This window comes from Anguilla rostrata, chromosome 2, assembly GCF_018555375.3.
Source record: "Anguilla rostrata isolate EN2019 chromosome 2, ASM1855537v3, whole genome shotgun sequence".
In the NCBI taxonomy this organism is placed as follows: Eukaryota; Metazoa; Chordata; class Actinopteri; order Anguilliformes; family Anguillidae; genus Anguilla; species Anguilla rostrata.
Genome location: NC_057934.1, coordinates 13,650,002 through 13,669,104, shown reverse-complemented (window position 1 = coordinate 13,669,104; position 19,103 = coordinate 13,650,002). Strand labels below are relative to the sequence as shown.

General features: G+C 42.0%; 1 protein-coding gene across 5 annotated transcripts in view; it reads left to right on the top strand.

Moving 5' to 3' along the window:
* Window positions 1-19,103, top strand: part of grid1b (glutamate receptor, ionotropic, delta 1b) — a 310,051-nt gene that overhangs the window by 178,999 nt on the left and 111,949 nt on the right. For all 5 annotated transcript variants that reach the window (XM_064320650.1, XM_064320654.1, XM_064320651.1 and 2 more), the window contains exon 4: window positions 10,307-10,512. In XM_064320650.1, coding sequence (XP_064176720.1) covers window positions 10,307-10,512 — 206 coding nt within the window. The remainder of the gene's footprint in view (window positions 1-10,306; window positions 10,513-19,103) is intronic.

The window sequence follows — 19,103 nt, the reverse complement described above, 5'->3', positions numbered from 1 at the left end:
TAGAGTAAAAACTGTTACAAAACTGAAAGATTTTAATATTTTATTTTCAAGAGCACACATAATGCATGCAGACTGGTTCTCAATATCGAGTGAAGTCTTTCCAGCTATCCAACCCCAGTAAAACCCTAGATGGTACAGTATTTTTTTGTGAAAGAGCAGTTAGCCAATTTTTAAGTATTAAGAAAAAGATCAAAGATCAATTCATGGAGAGAACTGGCAACCCACACACCTTCAAAAAAATATAACAAACAATACTTTAAGCCAGGGCTCCCCAACTTCAGATCCTGCAGACTGCAGTGTGAGTAGGTATTTGCTCCCTCCATACATTAGGCTATATCTCCTGATTTCACTAATGAGCTGAATTCTTGACCCAAGGTGGTAAAACAGATTGTGAAATCAGGTATTGGAGCAAATACCTGCCGGCGGTGTGGTCTGCAGGGCCCATAGTTGAGTAACGCTGCTCTAAGCCAACAGGGTGTAAATTTAAATTGCACTATATGGTTACAAGAGCAAGAGTACAAGGGAATGATACCAGCTTCATAATCCATGCATGCTACAATGAACCTCATTTGCAACTGATTTGTAGAGATTGCTTATTTCAGTTGATTTTCTCCCAACTCTCTTAGTTACTGGTTTAGAATGGCAAATGGCCCATGCTTCCTGTTATGATGTGCATGTTAAACTGCTGTTGATAGATACCACGCAGCATACACTGACTATCATTTTCACACCAATTTAAGTTATTACTTACGGAGTTGCTGCACAGAGCGAAATATATTGAGTTCTTAAAATTTCTCAATCACAGTGTATGATGTTGCTCGTAATGTGCCTGTTCATGTAGCCGCATATATTATTTTCGATGTCAGATCATTTAAATGAGGCCATAAAACTAAACTCAGTCCCCAGCATAAGTGTGCTTTATGCGTGAAAGAGTGAAAAATGGTACTTACCCAACAAAAAAGGCAACTATTGACTGTCCATTTATTGTATTTAATCCATTGTGTTGCATAAACGTGTAAAAAAAAAAAAAAAAATCTATCTTTCCGATCCATGGTTCTTGCATTGCAGCATGGCATTGCAAGATACTCTTTAGCAGGCGGTGGATTTAGGGTCTTTAAGTATGCCAAGTCTAATGTTTGTCCCTGGTGGAAAGTAAAAACAAATGCAGGACTTCAATACTTTGGCACACAGAATAGATACACTTTCACCCTGGCAAAACTGTTCTTTTGGCTTGGCAGTGTAGTGGAACTATGTGGCTTTGGTCTTGTTGTGAAATTCATAACAATATGTTCCTTTGCTCAGCCTCGTTTAAGAAGGCTGTGACAAACAGCTTAGGTTTTTAACACTTTACAGTAATTCATTAAGTATTGCAGACAATATAATTGTCATTTCATATTAGTAGATTTTAAAAAAGAAAAACAAGTGTTATGCTGTGTATATATATAACTGCCAATGTCTGAATGTTTGAACCCTCAGAAGCCCCTTCCAGTGACCTGCCAACTGGTGAGGACATTTTATCTGAAATAAAACTGCATATGATACAGTGTCATAGGGTCTGTGGCTCTCTCATTTAAATTCCCTTGGCTTTTCAGCGATGTTTATTCATTTTGTCAATTAAAAGATGGTATATTTGTCTTTAATATGTGTTCACTTAACTTCAGTTAAGTTAGCACAGGGAAGTGGCGGTTATCTATTGGCACCTTTCGTTGCTAGAGCATTGGAACAGAGTGGGGACTGGTTGTTATGACATTATGACAGCACACTTAGGGAGGGAGCCACAGAACCCAACTCCTCATTGGGTAGCGCATTGGCTCCATTCCACTAACTGCCCACAAAGCATTAACTGCATAAAGGGCATTATGAATCAATCAATCAGACTTTATTTGTATAGCACTTTTCATACAAGTTAAATGTAACACAAACTGCTTAAAACAATACAACAAACCCCCCCCCCACCCCCCCCCCCCACCCCCCCACCCTGATGCTCTACTAATGGGTTTCCCATAGTGCCATCGCCATGACCACAGGGCCAGTGCTGTACCTATCAAGGCTTCAACTAAGAGAACAAAAAAAAACTGAAAATGGTTAGCAACAGAATAGTCCATTGAAGCATAATACTCAGATGTAGGTTAATGTCATGATTAACATACGAGGGTTCAGTGCTTGAGAGTCTGTGCGCTGGGCCAGAAATATAAGTGCAACGGCAACTGTAGTTTTTCTCATGGAGTACACTATATTTTTCATTTAGAGATCGACAAATCATTTTCATCTAAGCAACTTGCACATAGATGTTGAAAATGCATAGTTTACCTTACCGTCATCCACACTGGGCGTTTGCTAAAGCAAAAACTTCTGACACGTGCAGGAAAGTTCTTTTCTTTTTTTGCCCGTCTGGGATGAGTCGTTTCCGAAAATGCGTTTGAAACGGGGGACATCCGCACGGCCGTAGCCATGGTGAAACGGGACGCTAACACTGGAGCCCTTACTTATGCTGTATGGCGAATGCCGGGCAGGCTAAAAATAGGCTCCCATTATTGGAGAACCTTTTAGATATGTGACACAGCCACATGGCGTCTGGAGACGTATAATTCTGTCTTAATCCTACTATTGGTTCCCGATTTTGATGGCCGCTTTTTCCCCTGTATTTGACACACTGTTACGCCTCCTCTGGGACAGAAGGATCCGGAAGCAGTCCTGGTGTGGAAATGAAGGGCAGGTCGTTTCCACGCAGGGAGACTTCAGTAGTCACACCAGCTCCTGCGGGTTACTCTTCTAATCCAGCTTAGCCATGATGAATTTTGTGTCACAGGAATTTAATGCATTGTTGTTGGAAAAGGAGCCGTGTTGAACATTTAACTGCCATTTAAAATAAAGAATGCACAAAGCTGTTTCTCACTTCTACCCTTCAAAAAAAAAAAAGTCATCTTTTCATGTTCAAAAACTATGACAGAGTTGAAATGGCAGGGTTTGTTTTTTTTTGGTGAAGCCAGCCTGCTGTACAAGGCATCTAGTGCTGTATAATCACATTTATTGGCTGCTTTTTATGCCTCATTTCGAAAGCCGTTTTAATGGATAATTATGCTCAAGGGTATGAAAATCATATTACAATGTCATCTTCAGGCTGCTAAATTCACCATTCTGATCAGTTGTCATGCTTCATCATAGAACAATTACATACATTGAAACATGAAATGCTGCATTTGATTAAAATCTAATTTCATTCACTTCAGCTCAATCTGCTTGTATCAACTCATGGACGCAAGATTGCAGTCTACAGTCCTGGGCAGGGTCACGGGGGGTGCTGGAGCCTATCCCAGGGTGCATTGTGGGAGAGTCAGGAATACACCCTGGACAAGCCGCCAATCTAACGCAGGGCTCACACCATTCACTCACCATTCACTCACACACTCATACCTATGGGCAATTTATAGTCTCCAGTTAGTCTACCTGCATGTCTTTGGACTGTGGGAGGATACTGGAGTACCCAGAGGACAGGGGGTGAACTTGCACACACCACACAGAAAGACCCAGGCCGGATTTGAACCCAGAAGGCGACAGTACTACCCAATGCATCACTGCCGCTCTCATATTGTAACACACACTGAATATTATTACAACTTTTTAGTACCCTTTAAAGTGTCACGTTGGGCAGTTGAAGCTAGCTGAAGTTGAATTTGGGCAACCCTGTACAACCTGACTGCAAAAGCAATATAGTTCTGCAGGTTACCAAATCCACCAACAGACTGTTTGCGAATAACAGGTACCATAGGTTAGCACATCCAAAAAAAGATAATAGTAATCACCAAAAACCAGAACTAAGTAAACCAGTCTAGTTCCAGCAATAGAGTGGAAAATTACCATTAGAATTCCTGGGGAAATTGAAGTTTTCGGTCTAGCTTTCTGTAACCTTTCGGTCTACTGTGCAACCTGTCTGTTGCTTTACCCTGGATTAAGCACACAACAGAATGCTTTCCTTAGTCTAGTGTAATTCTTATTTACAGTTAGAGCTGTGTTTACCGTAGGTGTGAAGGTGGTAACATCATTTTCCTCAATAGATTGGTTAATTGCAGCCAGGAGTTGTAGCCGTGGCAGGGGGTCTAATTATTTATTGCCTGCAGGCAGGATAAACATCGGAAACCTTTTTACAAGAAAACAGCATTGTTGCAGTCTCAGATTAATCAGTGTTTGCTCACACACCAAATAAGCAGTACACCTGCTTAAACATAGAATACATGCTTCTGAAACCACCACCTCCATGTGTTCTCAGGGCAAGGGGAATGTTTGCAAGCAATTAAAAAATGCATACAATGCCAGCCACCTTCGGTGTCAAAGCAATTGTCTTTTTCATAAGCACAGACTAGCACATTGCAAACACTGCATTACCGATAGAGAAGAGGAGGACGGAACAAAATGTCTTCAATATCTGATTATGACAGATGCATCACATTTTCCTCAAACAGCACCCGGAGAAGACCTTAACAGTTGAAATGCATTGCGCGTGTTAAGTCGGGTGTTACCTAGCGGGATGAAACAAAGACATTATCGGAAGATTACGCATGCACTTCACCAAGAGGCCAAGGTTTGCTTGTTTGTTTTTCCTTGTCCTTCAGACCCTTTTCTCATTTTTGTATTGATTAACTTCGTTTAGAAGAGGAGCATTGTTTTCCTCCTTAGGTGTACTGACTGGCTTGCAGACGGACATATGACACCCCAGCGAGGTGACATGTTTCTCCAAGGCTTCTGTCTCAACGGGGCAGATGGTCATGACAGATTGTTGAGCGCAAAGTCACGCCAGAATCTGGACACCACCATAACACAGAGGGGGAGAACAAACTGAACTGTAGTCAGTTGAAATATAAGGTCATGTTTTTTTATCTATATTAGTTCCTTCTGTTCTCATTGTCCTTACGTCTTTTCTTAAAGTCCTCGGAAGGTTATTAAAGAAACCTTATGGATATTCAATACTGCAGTCTCCTCCATAAACTTCTGTTTAAACAGTAGACAGGTCACCGTGTGATACTTAAGCAAATGTCACAGCTGTCCTTGCACAGGCTCAGTTCTTCCCGAAAACAGAAATAAAACACACACTGTCGAACACACGAGCATTTCAAGGTAGAATGGAGATTGTAATTAAAAGGCTGTCCTGTATAAAGATGGAAGCGAAATTAGCTGTCACCCAGCCTGTCACTCCCAAAGTCTGCAAGATTACAGCACCACACAGCCAGCAAAAGCTGTCATTTTATCTAGGTTTTTGTTTATTTTGTTTTCATTGATACACTGACAAGAAATTCAATAACACATGATTTTTTTTTTAAGGAAAACACACAAATGCCATAAAATCCGTTCAATGAAAAAAGATCATCTATGTAAATAAAAGAAAACACTCATATGTGTGTAGTAGTTAGAATGAAAATCTGTCAGTTGCTATCTCTCACACTTGGGTAAATGTCTGTTTTGAGACAGGGCTGTCTGTGATATGGAAGGCTGTTCTTTCGATGTGAACGTTGCGCGTTTCTCTGTATATCTTCACGCGTGACTTTTCGATGAGCAGGCAAGGTACGGCCCCTCCTGCACACAGATACAATGAGCTCTTGGAAGCCGGCAATGCTTCCTCTCCTGTGATTGATACACACTTATCCCTCCCAGTTTCATCTTTTCAAAGCTTTATGTGCCTGGAGTTTGCCCCAAAGCGCTCCTCTGTTGCACTTCTGTTATCTCTCCCTGCCAGTGAGAAACTTCCGAGCTCCACAACTGTCAGAAAATGCTACATCAAGAGTGGAAAAACAGATGACAATATCCCTCATTAAGCTCTTTATATTTTTGAATGTGTTTTAGTGATATCTCATGACCGACCTGTCCATTAATACATTGATGTAGTCAATGTCTGATGTAGTCATTTTAGCCAGTGATGAAACGCTCCTCTATAACACAGCTGTCAAACTACAATTTTGAAGGGCCGCAGTTTCTGCTGCTTTTTGGGGTGTTCTCAGCACCAGTGGTTCATTTATGTCATTGATTGGCTAAAGAATCAACACACCCTGTTCTCAAGGCCTTAATTAGCAGCTGATTGAAAGAAAACCACAAAACCCGTCAACAGTGCAGCCCCTCAGTTTGACACTCCTGCTCTACAATATTGCATTTGCTGATGCTTGTGCCAAAACTATTGTCATGTGACAATGCAATGTCATAAGGGACTGAAGTGAAAATCGGCTATATAAGTCTGTAATAAGAGGAGGGGAGGAAAGGGAGTGACAATCAGTCTGTGGTTCTGTTTATTTTCGTTCTTGCATTTTAGATGACCTGTGTGGGTCAGACTGTAACGCTCTTGCTAAGATCTCATTAAAATGTCCTCCCAAGTTACATAACTCTCCACTCAACCTGTGGAGTAAGCGTAAGCCTTTGTGTGTGTTTGTGCATGTGTCTGTGTGTGTGAACTCTCCACACTCCACGGGCTGCCCCTGCTGAAGTCTTGCACTGTCTGAGGCTCGGTAGAGAAGAGCAAACATTTTTTAATGTGCAGGGGGAGATCTTTTCTCTCCCTCCCCGCAAATTTGCCTTCTCCTAGAAAATGTGTGCCTCGTCAGGAGAGGGACTGCTGTGGACCCGCCGGTTTGGGGGACTTGCTCCCTCGTTCCTCTTTGATTATCGGTTATGTTGCTCGTTATGATACCCCTGAGTGCCTTAGTTAAATTTCTCCGAGATGAGAACAGCTGTCACCAGCTTGTGAGCAGCAGCAAGACGGCTTCTGGAAACTTCACACATTTCTGGCAGATAAAATTAAATAAACAAATAAATCCCTTTCATGCCTGACAGAAGCATTATGCTTTCGATTAGGATATTTTTGTTTGCGGATAAAATATTAATTTTATGGGGGAAAAAAAGTAAGATTGTGTGAGGTCTTTTGCATCTCTCAGTTACAGATGTTGTATAGTATTATGTTTGCTAATGTATATTTTGTGTTATTTGTATCTTGTGCAAAACAAATGAAGCAGACCATATTTGTAAAACAGTTTAATACAGATGGATGGATCTATCCATGTATAAAAGTAAATAATTAGTGAACACCACCACTATAGCTAGATCAGATGAGTCTATACTAAGACTCTCTAGCCCCAAACACAGCCTGCAGGAAAAACAATATAAAAATGGCTCTACAGTATGTATTTTCAAAATCTAGGTCATGCTTTTATGCAAGAGTGAAGAGTATCAGAAAGGTTAATCAAAAGACTGTTATAATAGTCCTATAGGAAGAAATATAAACACTGTGTGTTCTGAATATAATAGAGAGTGTCCATTTCCCAAGTTAAATGGATGTCGTGATTTGTTTTTCTTTGGTTAGCTCTCAAATATGTAAGCCTTTCTGAACTATGTGTTGTAGAGATGACTATCTTTATGTTGTAGATATAAAGGTAGTTTTCCCCCGGTTGCTTTCTCAGTGTGGGTAAAAGCACTCAAAACAGGTATTTTTGAGTAATTTTGAAGGAACAGCATTGCTCTATTAGGACTGTATGGCAGAAAAAGGGAAAAGAGAGCAGGACAGACGGGGGACAGAAGGCAGCTGGAGTTGTGCTCCTACAAGCCACCTGTCACACCTAATATACTGGAATCAACCGGCTACCCAAGAAAGGTGAAAGACTCCCAATCTGTGCTCCGCTTGCAAACACATATCACAGCGGCAGTTATAATTTGAAACCTCTTCAACGGTTCGCACTTCATTGATACGGTTCAGTTAGTCCATAACAAAAATGAAAAAAAGTCTCCTGAAAAGAAATATCGTCATTATTAACAAGTGCGGTATACGTTTGAGTAAACTTTGACATATTCGCAAACAGATGGCATCTACGGCGTGTTATCATTATTTAATTCTTCAGGTCGCCGAAGTGATTTTGTGCAGACAAACTACGGCAGCGTGAGGCGCTTAAGAAAATGACAAAGGGGGCACCAGACGCCGCCGAATTACTTAGGCCTGCAAATTTTCTTCTGCAAACGCACCGGTGGACAGCTGGGAAGGGCGGACAGGCAGCCCAGTATGGAGCACAATGGCCCAGGTAACAGCTACAATGCACAGTAAATTGCTTCAGCCTGCACACGCCGAGTAACTACATTTTAACGTTAAAAGACTTGGTTGGAATTCCGTATCCAAGCTCGTAAATGGCATAGTGCCTACAGGATGAACAAAGTCAGCTCGGGGGAGACCAACCTTGATTCCATGCCACCGGTATATAGTGCAAAAAAAAAAACAATGTTACTGTTAAAAATGTATTTACACAAATGTGGATTCTTGGAGAGAAAGAACATGCCAGCTCTCTCTGAAAAATGATTCAGTTCAGATCCGAATAAAACATGTTTTTTTTTTTAATTTAATTTTATTTTTGGAACATGCTCTCCAGGAGTTATTTGGTGTTTGAAAGGCACAATCTGGGGTCTGCTTATTTTCGACAAATGGTACGGCTCCAACTGCTCTGCAGTAAATGAAAGTAGGATTGCATATTGAATGGCACAGAAAACAGTTGCTGAATTGGTCTCTGCCTTCGCACTTATCTTGGCTTTCAACCCCAGGCGCACAGAAAAATACCACTATATGCCAGATTTTAGAAATTCTTCTTCTTACTGAGAATTATGTAGAATAGAAATGTACAATTTTTGCAACCCAAGGAATTTTCACTCCATGCACTCAATATTTTATAAATATTTCTATAACATTAGAAAATTAAAAGAACTGAACAGCAAATATGTCAATTTAATTCAAAATATTTGGAATCTGTATAAGATAAAAAAAATAAAGATAGGGAAATTGCCCTCTCTCTATCCCTCCCATGGGATTCTCTGTTTGGCCATTTAGGTTCATCTTAATTCTACTTTTCACCACTTCATAGTTCAATTTCAATAGAGCACAATAAGCCTATATTATGTGTATATGAGGTGCGGCTCAAATGGAAAAACTATTCTACTTTCAACAGGCCTACAGGACTGAAATCACTGGCAGTGGTAGGGTCCAATTTTAGCAGATCCGTCAGCTTCATGAAGTCATCAAATTGTAGCAATGCCTTGAGGTTTGGCCATGAAATCGCTTTGGAAGTGTAAAGTTGTTAAAAGAAAAGCCTTTATCCACACCAGTTGGTTTAATTGTGCGCAAGCATTTTTCCTTGTTCAAGAACTTTCTGTGGGTCTTTGAGGCTAAGTAGTGTAAAAATCAAGCCATGTTCAGCTGTTGACCAAAATAAGCTGACCATGAAATTGACATTTTCTTTGTAGTATTTCAAGTATTTCATGGTAGGAGGCTTATTTCTGAGGGATGGCGATAACTGCAGGCAAATGTACTCCATGTGGAAAGTAGCACTGAAGATATACCAATTTTCCTTTCTACTTAAGCTGCTGATTTTGATGAATCTCATTTCCCAGCCAGTCAGAATCCCTTTGTAATTCAACATCTATATGAATACTTGCAGTTTCTGTAATTGAAACGGTTCCATTAACTGTGCTGGTTCGTATCAAAATCCTTGAAAGTTATCAATGTATTAATTCACTTCATCTGTGGGTATGTTCAAACGAATGCTAATTATACTGTAGTTGTGAGCCCTCTTTTCAGTACTTAATACCATCAAGTTCAAACACACTAGATTTCTGGAAGGGAGTGACACCTATGGTAGGAAGACCTGTTAGAGACAGGTAGTGAAACCGCTTTTGAGTTAATATGCAAATGAGTATGGCCCTGCATGTATGAATGGTAGATGCACAGTGAACTGCACAGTCAGTAGTGCGCGTCTACCATAATGTCCCATCGGTTTTGTGGTTGGTATACCACCCACATGATGCATGCAACTGAAAGAACAGATACAAAATTAAGCAGGAAAGGAAAATTTGTACATTATTGAAGTACAACAACATCTGTGTCTGTTTACAATGTAATGTTGTTAGAACTCTCATTGCAGCTTGACTGTTGCTACGAGACAAACAAGGTAGCATAATATTATAAATATAGTTGCGATTCCTACAGCTCATTATTACTGGTAGTGTCTTTGCTCCTCTCAAGCACGTTTGTGTAGACAGGGGTGCAATAGGTGCAAGTACAGTTAGTTAGCGTTGTCAAGCCAAAAGATCTAAGTGTGAACACATAAGAGCTTGTGCAATCTTGAACCCATGTTACTGAAGTACTTCAGATAATGAGAAAAAATATGCCTAGTGTTTAATGTGCATCTGAGCCTGGAGGTGTGTAATTAAGAGCATTTATGTGCACAAATCAGCCTCCGCTGTTTAGCGATGTGTCTCCTGGATCTGCGGCTCACTCCCTCTGCTTCTCCCGCAGATATCCGCGGCCTGCAGAGTTTCCTGGACCAGACGTCTCGTCAGGGTCTGGACGTGTCCTTGCAGAGGGTGGACCGTAACATCAGCCAGGTCTTCTCCAGCCTGTTCTCCACCATGCGTACGGAGGAGCTGAACCGATACAGGGACACGCTGCGGAGGGCCATACTGCTGCTCAGTCCCCGAGGAGCCCAGGTCTTCATCCATCAGGTCAGCCAATTTCACTGTCTCTGCCCCTCTCTCTCTGTCACTCATATACAGGCTCACACAGCACGCACACATGCACACACACACACATCACACACGCACGCACATACAGACACATACACACACATTGTTGCACATACACTGCACACACGCATACACATGTACACACATACAGACACCTACACACAGTTGCATGCATACAGACACACCTAAACGCCTGCCCATACCCACCTACACACACACACACACACACACACACAAGCACGCATGCATACACAAACACACGCACCCATACACACATGCAGGCATGAACACACAACACACAAACACACACTCACATGCAAGGACATTCTGTACATTCACAGACAGACCCGCAAGAAACGCATTAATGCATCTATACCCATGAAGACAGATTCAAAATACATGCATTGACTATCACATATAAAGCAACAGACTTACTCATATATAAACACTCACGGCAGCCTAGTGCACCTTTAACTGACAGGTAAGAGCTCTATGCCACAACAATACATACATTATGCATCTTACTGACAAATTTTCCTGACCCTTTCGCCTTGTCCTTTGAGCAGAACCGCTTTGCCATATCCCTCTGCCCTAAATGGGCAGCACATCTGTGCATCACTGATCATTAGTACACTTGTGCCCCCCCTCCCCACTCCCCCATAATAAGCACCATATGAGAACTGTCCTACAGAAGTGGACTGAGATTCAGAGATTCCACCGCTGGCAGATGGCCAGCCACAGCTGACGGAGGAGTAGAAGTGGCCCGCTCTCATGCATATGGATATGATGGAACAGCTGCATTTTAAGAATGCGTATTTTTAGCCGCAGGTAACCACTCCACTTGCTCGCTTCCCTGATCATCTGTTGAGTGCCAGTCAAAATGAAGGAGGTGTCAGCTTGTTGTGAATCGCAGTGATGCTGAACTTGACCTGACCAAGCAAATTTATTATTCAGTCCATTATTTTTTAAATCTCATATTGGGCCCTAATTTTGAAACTGCGGCGTCAACCCAGCAATGACGACAGCGCTCATTTTGTTGTAAACTTGGTGGAGCTGTTTCTTTTCACACAGCACACCCCGTGGAACTGTTTTGAAATAACAGATGTAAGAATGGCTGGGTCAGCCTGGCACATTCTGTCCTTTCATTTATTTTTGCAACGTTAGGAGAGGGGATATGCAGTAGGCGTACTGTCGCACGTCTACCGGTGAAGTTTTTTATTTTTTATTATTTTTTTTTTAATAGGGATCATCTAGTGCGAGCAGTCTGCCCGGGTATTTTTCCGCTGTCTGGATCGTTGTTCTTCTGGCAGTTTCTCGCGCGCGCCGCGGACCAGTCACCGGGGGCGTTGTAGGCGGGATGCTCTTCGCCTTTGTGAAAAACGATGCTGCTGTCTTGTTGCGCCTGTCAAATGTGACAGGTGAGCACTTTCCTACCATGAGCCATGAGCTGAAACTCAAGGTCTTTTGTAAAGAGAATTTTTTTGCTTGTTTTCCTGGATATCTGCCACCTGCACTGACGCCAAGCTGCAGTTAAGCTCTTTTCTTTCCCTTTTGGACAAATAAGTAACAACCCAGTGCTGCGATGGTTTGTGCGAGCTTCGCTGCTGCCATTAAATCTGACAGCGCCAATCCGCTGCACAGTCCATATTTTCTTTATTTTCTTCACCGTTGCTTGGGTATTTTCAAATGATTGATATGTTTGTGTAATTTATGCAAGATAACTTGACACAGTCTTGCACGGAATTTGTTTTCTTTCTCTTTTTTTTACCCAGCTTGATTGAAGAGACATACGGAACATTAAATTTGATTTAGGATTCCATTATTCCATTAATAATGGTAATAAGAAAGCATTTTGTCAAAAAAAGAAAAAAAGGTCATTGAAAGAAATATTATATGTCGACATTGCAGGGTTGAGAGTGACTGTGTACAATAAAAAATCAATGTTTGATGAATGATTTCACAGTTATATCTTCATTGGGTTCCCTTTATCACCCCTCTTGACTTCATTGAATGAGTAGTGAGACTCTGTTCCCACGGTGACAAACCTAAAACATGTTATTGTTTTCCACAAAGTAAGTCTTGTTTCTTTAGAGAATCCTTTTTAGGCTATTCATTCATCTTTTCAACAGCAGTATGGCCAAATGAATTTGAAAATGGTAAAGAATTGTTTTGTATAAACAAGTTCATAACTAAAAGCCATCATTTAAACCATGAGGTATGTCAAAGAAACACATTTAATCTATAATGTACATACAAATAACTTATCTATGAATCACACTGTTCACCAACTAAACTGGTAAGCTCCAGGCATTGTATAATAATAATTTCTACGCATGCTTTTTCTGCCAGTTAAACTACAGGGCAAAGACTGGAGAAAAAAAAAAAGAATCAGAGACGTGATATTAGTTATCCAGCTAAACGGTAATGCAAATTAGACAGCTAAAGTACTAAAAGCACTAAAAGTGTTCAAAAAAAAAAGGATGGTATAACTATTCTAGGGCACGGCAAATTATTTTTAGAATATACTGTGAATAGAATATATCAGTGGCTCACTTAATCTCGCCAGTTACGTTCTTAGACCATGCAAAAATGCTATTTGGGGCATCATTGATATGTCACTTCCCTCTGCGTTCTTCTGTGCACGAATGAACAGATGAGTCACGTTGCTCAGACGCGTCGGGTGTGACACGCTGGATAATGTCGCCACGTCCGTTCTGCATGTGCCGTGAATGATTATTTTTGGTGCGCCAAGACAAGCGAGCAAAGTAGCGTGCATCTGGCAGTTCCGGGGGGGTCAACCGGAAGATTACCGTCTTCCCAAACCCCCCCCCCCCCCCAACCCCCTGCTGAGGCTCCTTCCTCTCAAACCGCAGGAGGTCCGCTCGGTCGCCAGAGCGAGCAGACCGCTGGAGAGACGAACCCTCGCTCCCCGCGCTCTCGCTCTTTGACCTGCCAGAGGTGGCGGCGTCCTGGTGACCCGCTTGTTTGCAGACAGTCCGCGGAAGGCTCCTTCCGTACCGTCGAAACGAAGAAATTCCGACCGCGGCCTACGCCTTTTCATCTTCATCAGCAAATTGAATTTGTTCTCCCTCGATTTCGCCTCCCTGGCCGAAGGTGAAATCAGCGTGTGTTCATTTCCTGTGCCGAGAATCGAGCCTCTGTTTATTTTCGCTCTCATAAGGCTCGGAGAAATTTAATCACTCCGTATTACAATTGTCATTATTTACAGCTCCCGCGTTTGGTTTCAGCGCTGCGTGTGCTGCCTCAGCATCTTTGCTCCCCCTATCTCATTTCATTCTCTGCCATCACAAATTCATGAATTCCATGCAGCGGCGGTGGCATGTTGTCGCGGGAGACCCATATAAAAGTTGCACTGGAGCAATTCTTAGTTGCAGGCCCGCTGTTCTCTGCCTCGTAGAAGGACCTGTCGGTCATAAAGCACTGACACATGCATTTGTATATTGTCAAGGCACGTGCCAGTCCACGTTTGGTTGTGTTTATAAGGTATACCATATGCCAAGGTTACGGCAGACACCGCTTCTCTCAGAGCTGGCGGTAGGATGTGCTTACGCAGTTTACTGGCCACCGGAGTTCTTCGCCGGGGGGTGGAAGTGAGGAGGAGAGCCACAGGCGGCTCTTCCGCCGCGCAGCGTCGAGGCCCAGCTGCTGTTTACGAGCCTCGGGTCGCGCCGCGCCCGCGTTTCGGCGGGAGGCCGATCGCTGCGCGCTTTGGCGGAGCGGAGAGGAATAAGCGGACCCGAGGGATGCGGCTCCTCCCCTGCCGTCCAGTCAGCAGTTCGACTCCCGCGCCCTCATTTCCATGAGTCTCCGCATGGTCACCGTCCTGGTGCTGGCGGAATCTTTTCAAATTGTTTGCGCTGTCAGTGTGTGAATTTAAAGAGCTTTCGCTGGCATTCATGAATAAGGTTGGGAGAGAGAGAAAGGTAAAGGAAGAGTGAAGGAAAGAGAATGAGAGAGAGAGAGAGAGAGAGACGCCATCTCTTGTTGTTCGTTCCTATGCTGCTTCGCAGAGAGCAGAGCAGGAGCCATGGTAGTCTCGGCACCCCATCAATTTTCATCCTGGCCCTCCGCGTCCTCTTTTCCTGGTGTTTTTCCTGCCCGGTGAGGGGGAAGGGGGGTGGGGGGGGGGTGTGGGGGTGAGTCTGAACTGTCATCAGGTAGAATGATTGAGCGGCATCAGTGTTTGGGCAGGCAATGGGATGATTGATGGCACTCAGTGGGCTGGTTCAGTGTATGGTTGGGGCGGGGCAGGAGAAAGGGGGGGATCTTCAGGGAGGGGGAGGAGGTGACAGGTTTCTCATTAGACCTGCCGGTGGGGTGGGGGCTGCGAGCTGGAGAATAATTAGAGTAAGGTCAGGAGAAAAACCTGTAAAAACTCTCACAAACTTATATAAGGAACAGAATACACACACCCATGCACGCGCATGCATGTGCACGCACACACGCACACACATACTCACTCCTGCTGATATATTGTAGTATGTACTACATGGGTAAATCCACCTTGTTTTATTAATAATGCATTTTTTGAAAAATGTATCTTGTGTTCTCAAGAATGTAGGACAAACTGACAGGACCAAGCAGTTGTTATATAGTGTAGTCAATGATAGACAGGATGCCTGTATTGAAAGCTACAAGTTCTCCTTGCTCGAATGCAGCAAGATAGTACCTTATGCTGGATCCCATTTTGCAGATGATGAATTTGTTTACAAATTTCAACGTATTATTTGTACCGATCAACCATCTTGAAAATCTGCGATCAATAAGGAAGGATTTTTTCCCCCTTTCATCGCACTGACTACCTACCAGCTTTATCGCATCGCTTGGTCAGGTTTTAATGGTGATACAGGGGCTATGTCCTTCTAATGGAATCTCAAACCAAGCATATCTCCGTCTGTGCTGCCTCCTTTAATGTATATTGGTCATTATCAGTGGCGCCAGCAGGATTCTCTCCCAAGGTACACAGATGCGATAGATAACATGAAATTGTTTATAACAGAAGAGTTTGCAATCAAAAGAAGATTCCTGGGTCATTTGCTTTTAAATTCATTTGCATTTTGGTGTGTTTTCCGGGTCCATACCTTGTATTTGTTTATTAAATAAAATTAAAAGAGAGAAGAGTCTTGATGCTGACGAGTTATGCACGGTGCTCCTGGGAAGAGAATCTTGCAGGTACCACTGGTCATTACCAGTCTACTGCAGTGGTCACCATACCTGTTCCTGGAGATCTTCCACCTGTTGGTTTTGTTCTCAACCCTAATTTGGCACACCTGATGCTACTAATTAGCATCTCAACCAGATCTCTAGCTGTTAAATGTGGTGTACTTTGTAAGGGATGGAAGGAAAACCTATAGGACTGTAGATCTCAAGAAACAGGTTTGGTTACCTTGAGTCTGGAGAGTCTATTAGATTTTATATTTCTATGCTAATCAAAAAAGAGCTCAGCATTTTTCTCGCTGGATTGGGGCAGCAGGAATACACTCTGGACAGGCAGCAAATCTATTGCAGGGCGCACACACCATTCACTCACACACTCATACCTAGGGAGTGATTTGGAGTATCCAATTAGCCTTCCTGCATGTCTTTGGATTGTGGGAGGAAACCAGAGTACACGGAGGAAACCCATGCGGACATGGGAAGAATATGCAAACTCCACACAGGATTCGAACCCAGGACCTTCTTGCTGTGAGGATACAGTATACCACCGTGGCACCCTCAACATAGATGTACAGGTTTATAAAAGAGGAATTACAATCACCTTTGGCAGTATATGGAAATATTTCATCCAAATTTCTCATAAAAACAAGTTTAGCCTCATGTGACTCATTTACAAAGGTATCTATGGTAAAAATTAAAGTGTAACAATACATACTGTCAAATAGTTTCTACCCTTGCTATTTTTTCCTCATTATTCTAAATCAAAAAGTGGTTAGTTAAATAGTTGTCAAAGTCAGTTGTAATTAGTCAAATAGAAGATATGTCTCCCATAAAAATCTAATCAGTGGTGCTAAAAATTGCTTCAGTTCTAAAAAAATAAAAAAAGGATTTACACGCGAAGATGGCAATGCAAATGAACAATTAGTGTTTTCTGAAAACAGAATTAAATTTAATTCTTCAAATTCACACAACATGAATGTGTTTATGTGGTGTTAATCACAATTAGCCCATTAAGAGCGGATGCAACATTTGCATGTATATCCCTTTAAGACCGGGTGCGACGTTTGCATGCTTCTCCCTTTAGGGCCGGATGCGACGTGAGCGCGTTTTAGATGCTGTCATTGTTTTCAAGACACGTGACCGATGAAATGCATCGTGATTCACTGAAATACACGTCGGGAAGGCGAAATGCATTGTGGGATTCATTTTTTTTAAATTCTGTCAAGTTTTTCATAAAACCCTCAGGTTTTAGGAGGTTGTTTACAACAATGCCTTAAGTTTTCGAATGTTATTTTAGAGGGCGCCTTAGGTCTAAATGGGTTAATGAATGATCATCTCTCTAACTGAAATGGTTCAAAGGGATACTGTCGCAAAAATAAATAAATAAATAATAGTTTTACATTTTTGGCCAAGCATTTTTGCTTTCCTCTGTTTCAGTCTGAAATTGAGAATGTTCATGCAGATAAGTTCGTTATAAGAACTGAATTACTTTAGACTCCTCAAACTTCAGATGGTTTAAAATATGCATAAAGTCAGACTGCCAGTAGAGAGGAAAAAAAATCCCTCCTTCCAGCCAGATTGTATTTATTGTCTTTAAAATTAATAATTTATAGAAAAGTGTTTTAATAGACAGTTACTAACTGGAGATCATTTTTTTCTACTGAAAAATAATATATTCTATTGTGCCAGCAATGACTTATTTGATAAAAAACTAATCCGTGCTGGCCCGGGATTCGAACCTGGAACCTCATTCTTGCAAGTGTTAACCACTGTGTCACCGTCTTCATAGTTTCTGAATGAGAGTGGCTTTCCACTGATAATTTTACAGCAGTGACCCTGTATCTATTTAGAGGTGATGTGTTCTTTCTTTGTTATCGCACAGCACAATCATGTAGCACTAGGCATTATAAAACTGCTGGGGCACATTTGACTAGGGCTTTTCTTCTCCGAAGGTCATATACTCATTGCAAAGCATTTTTGGTGTTTCTGAATGGAAGTTAACTGCAGACTAAGTATTCTGTTGAACCATTAAAAACAGGCCTAGGTCTGGACATGTATATGCCATGATCAGAGTATCTCCTACTGTTCCAGATGTAGAAACACCCTCACAGGCACCCACCCTATGATCTTTGATGTAATTACCTATTACGTGACTAGGCCTGGAAGCTCCAAGCAAGATTTGTCTTTACACTGTCAGCCAAGAACACCCTCTGTGGCGTGAACATGTACCACATGCATTATCTACCTTCGGGCACACAGTGAAAGTCCAAAGGCAAATATTCAATTCAAGCCAGAGGTTTCACATCATGGGATGTTACTTCTAATGGACCCAGATTTCACAACTGATTTATTTTACAGTGTAAAGATGCCTATAGTCACCTAAGGACATAGGGCAGGCATATTGCATCTGCAGGCCCAGTCTGAAAACGGGTTCAGCTCTTTTCTTCCCTCAACTGAGCACTGAGGAGCGCATCGCTTAATTCCATTTTCAATCACTTATTGACTTTTATCAGGAAAAAAGCTCAAATTATATTAATTTCAAGGTCCAATACATGTCAAATTATAAGTTGAATGACTGATGCTATCTCAGAGAACAGCCCTAAGGGGATCAAAACTTGAACAAATCATGCGTACATGAGTTTTTATTCATCAAACCTCCCATTTTTATTGAGCTCTGCTGTCATTTCCTTTCCCTTAAAATAAATGTCTTCTGAGGAACTGCCAGCTATTTTTATTATTATTATTTATTTTTTTTACCCCTGTTGATCAATAGCCACATCTCGCCATATTTCAAAGATATGTCCTTAAAATAACTGGGACAAGTGTATTTCTCGCAGCGTTCATATAGCGCTGTGGCTTTATGTTCTGCCGCCTGTGGTTTTACCCCGTCAGCACCAAACTTTGTACAGAAGCTCTTTATCTGACAGAATCTGCATCTTCAGTGTGCGCGAGCCAGCTGCTGTAATGATGTCGCCATATTGCCTGTAATGGCTGACAGCAAACAGGTTTCGCGTTGCTCCCGTTAAAGAAGCAGAGATGGACATATAAAAAGAGCTGAGGCTGACACAGAGGAGCAGAGAGTGCAGAAAAGACGGTCTCACTGTAGATTTATAGTCTTGTGTTCCCTCATCAGGAGTGACTCATGACTCAAGACGAAAATTTTTGTGACCTTGGGCGCTACTTTGGTGAGAAATCTCTGCGGCTTGTTTGCTTTTGAAAATATATAAGGAATATGCAACAGCATGCGTGTGAGCGCATGTGCGAACATGATTCATTATGATGTATGGACTAAACTCAAGGTTTTGGATTAGGGTTGTCATACGCATGAGTAAGTGTACAACAATGTATTTTATCAGCATTGTCACAGGCTCAGTACAAATAGCATTGCTTTC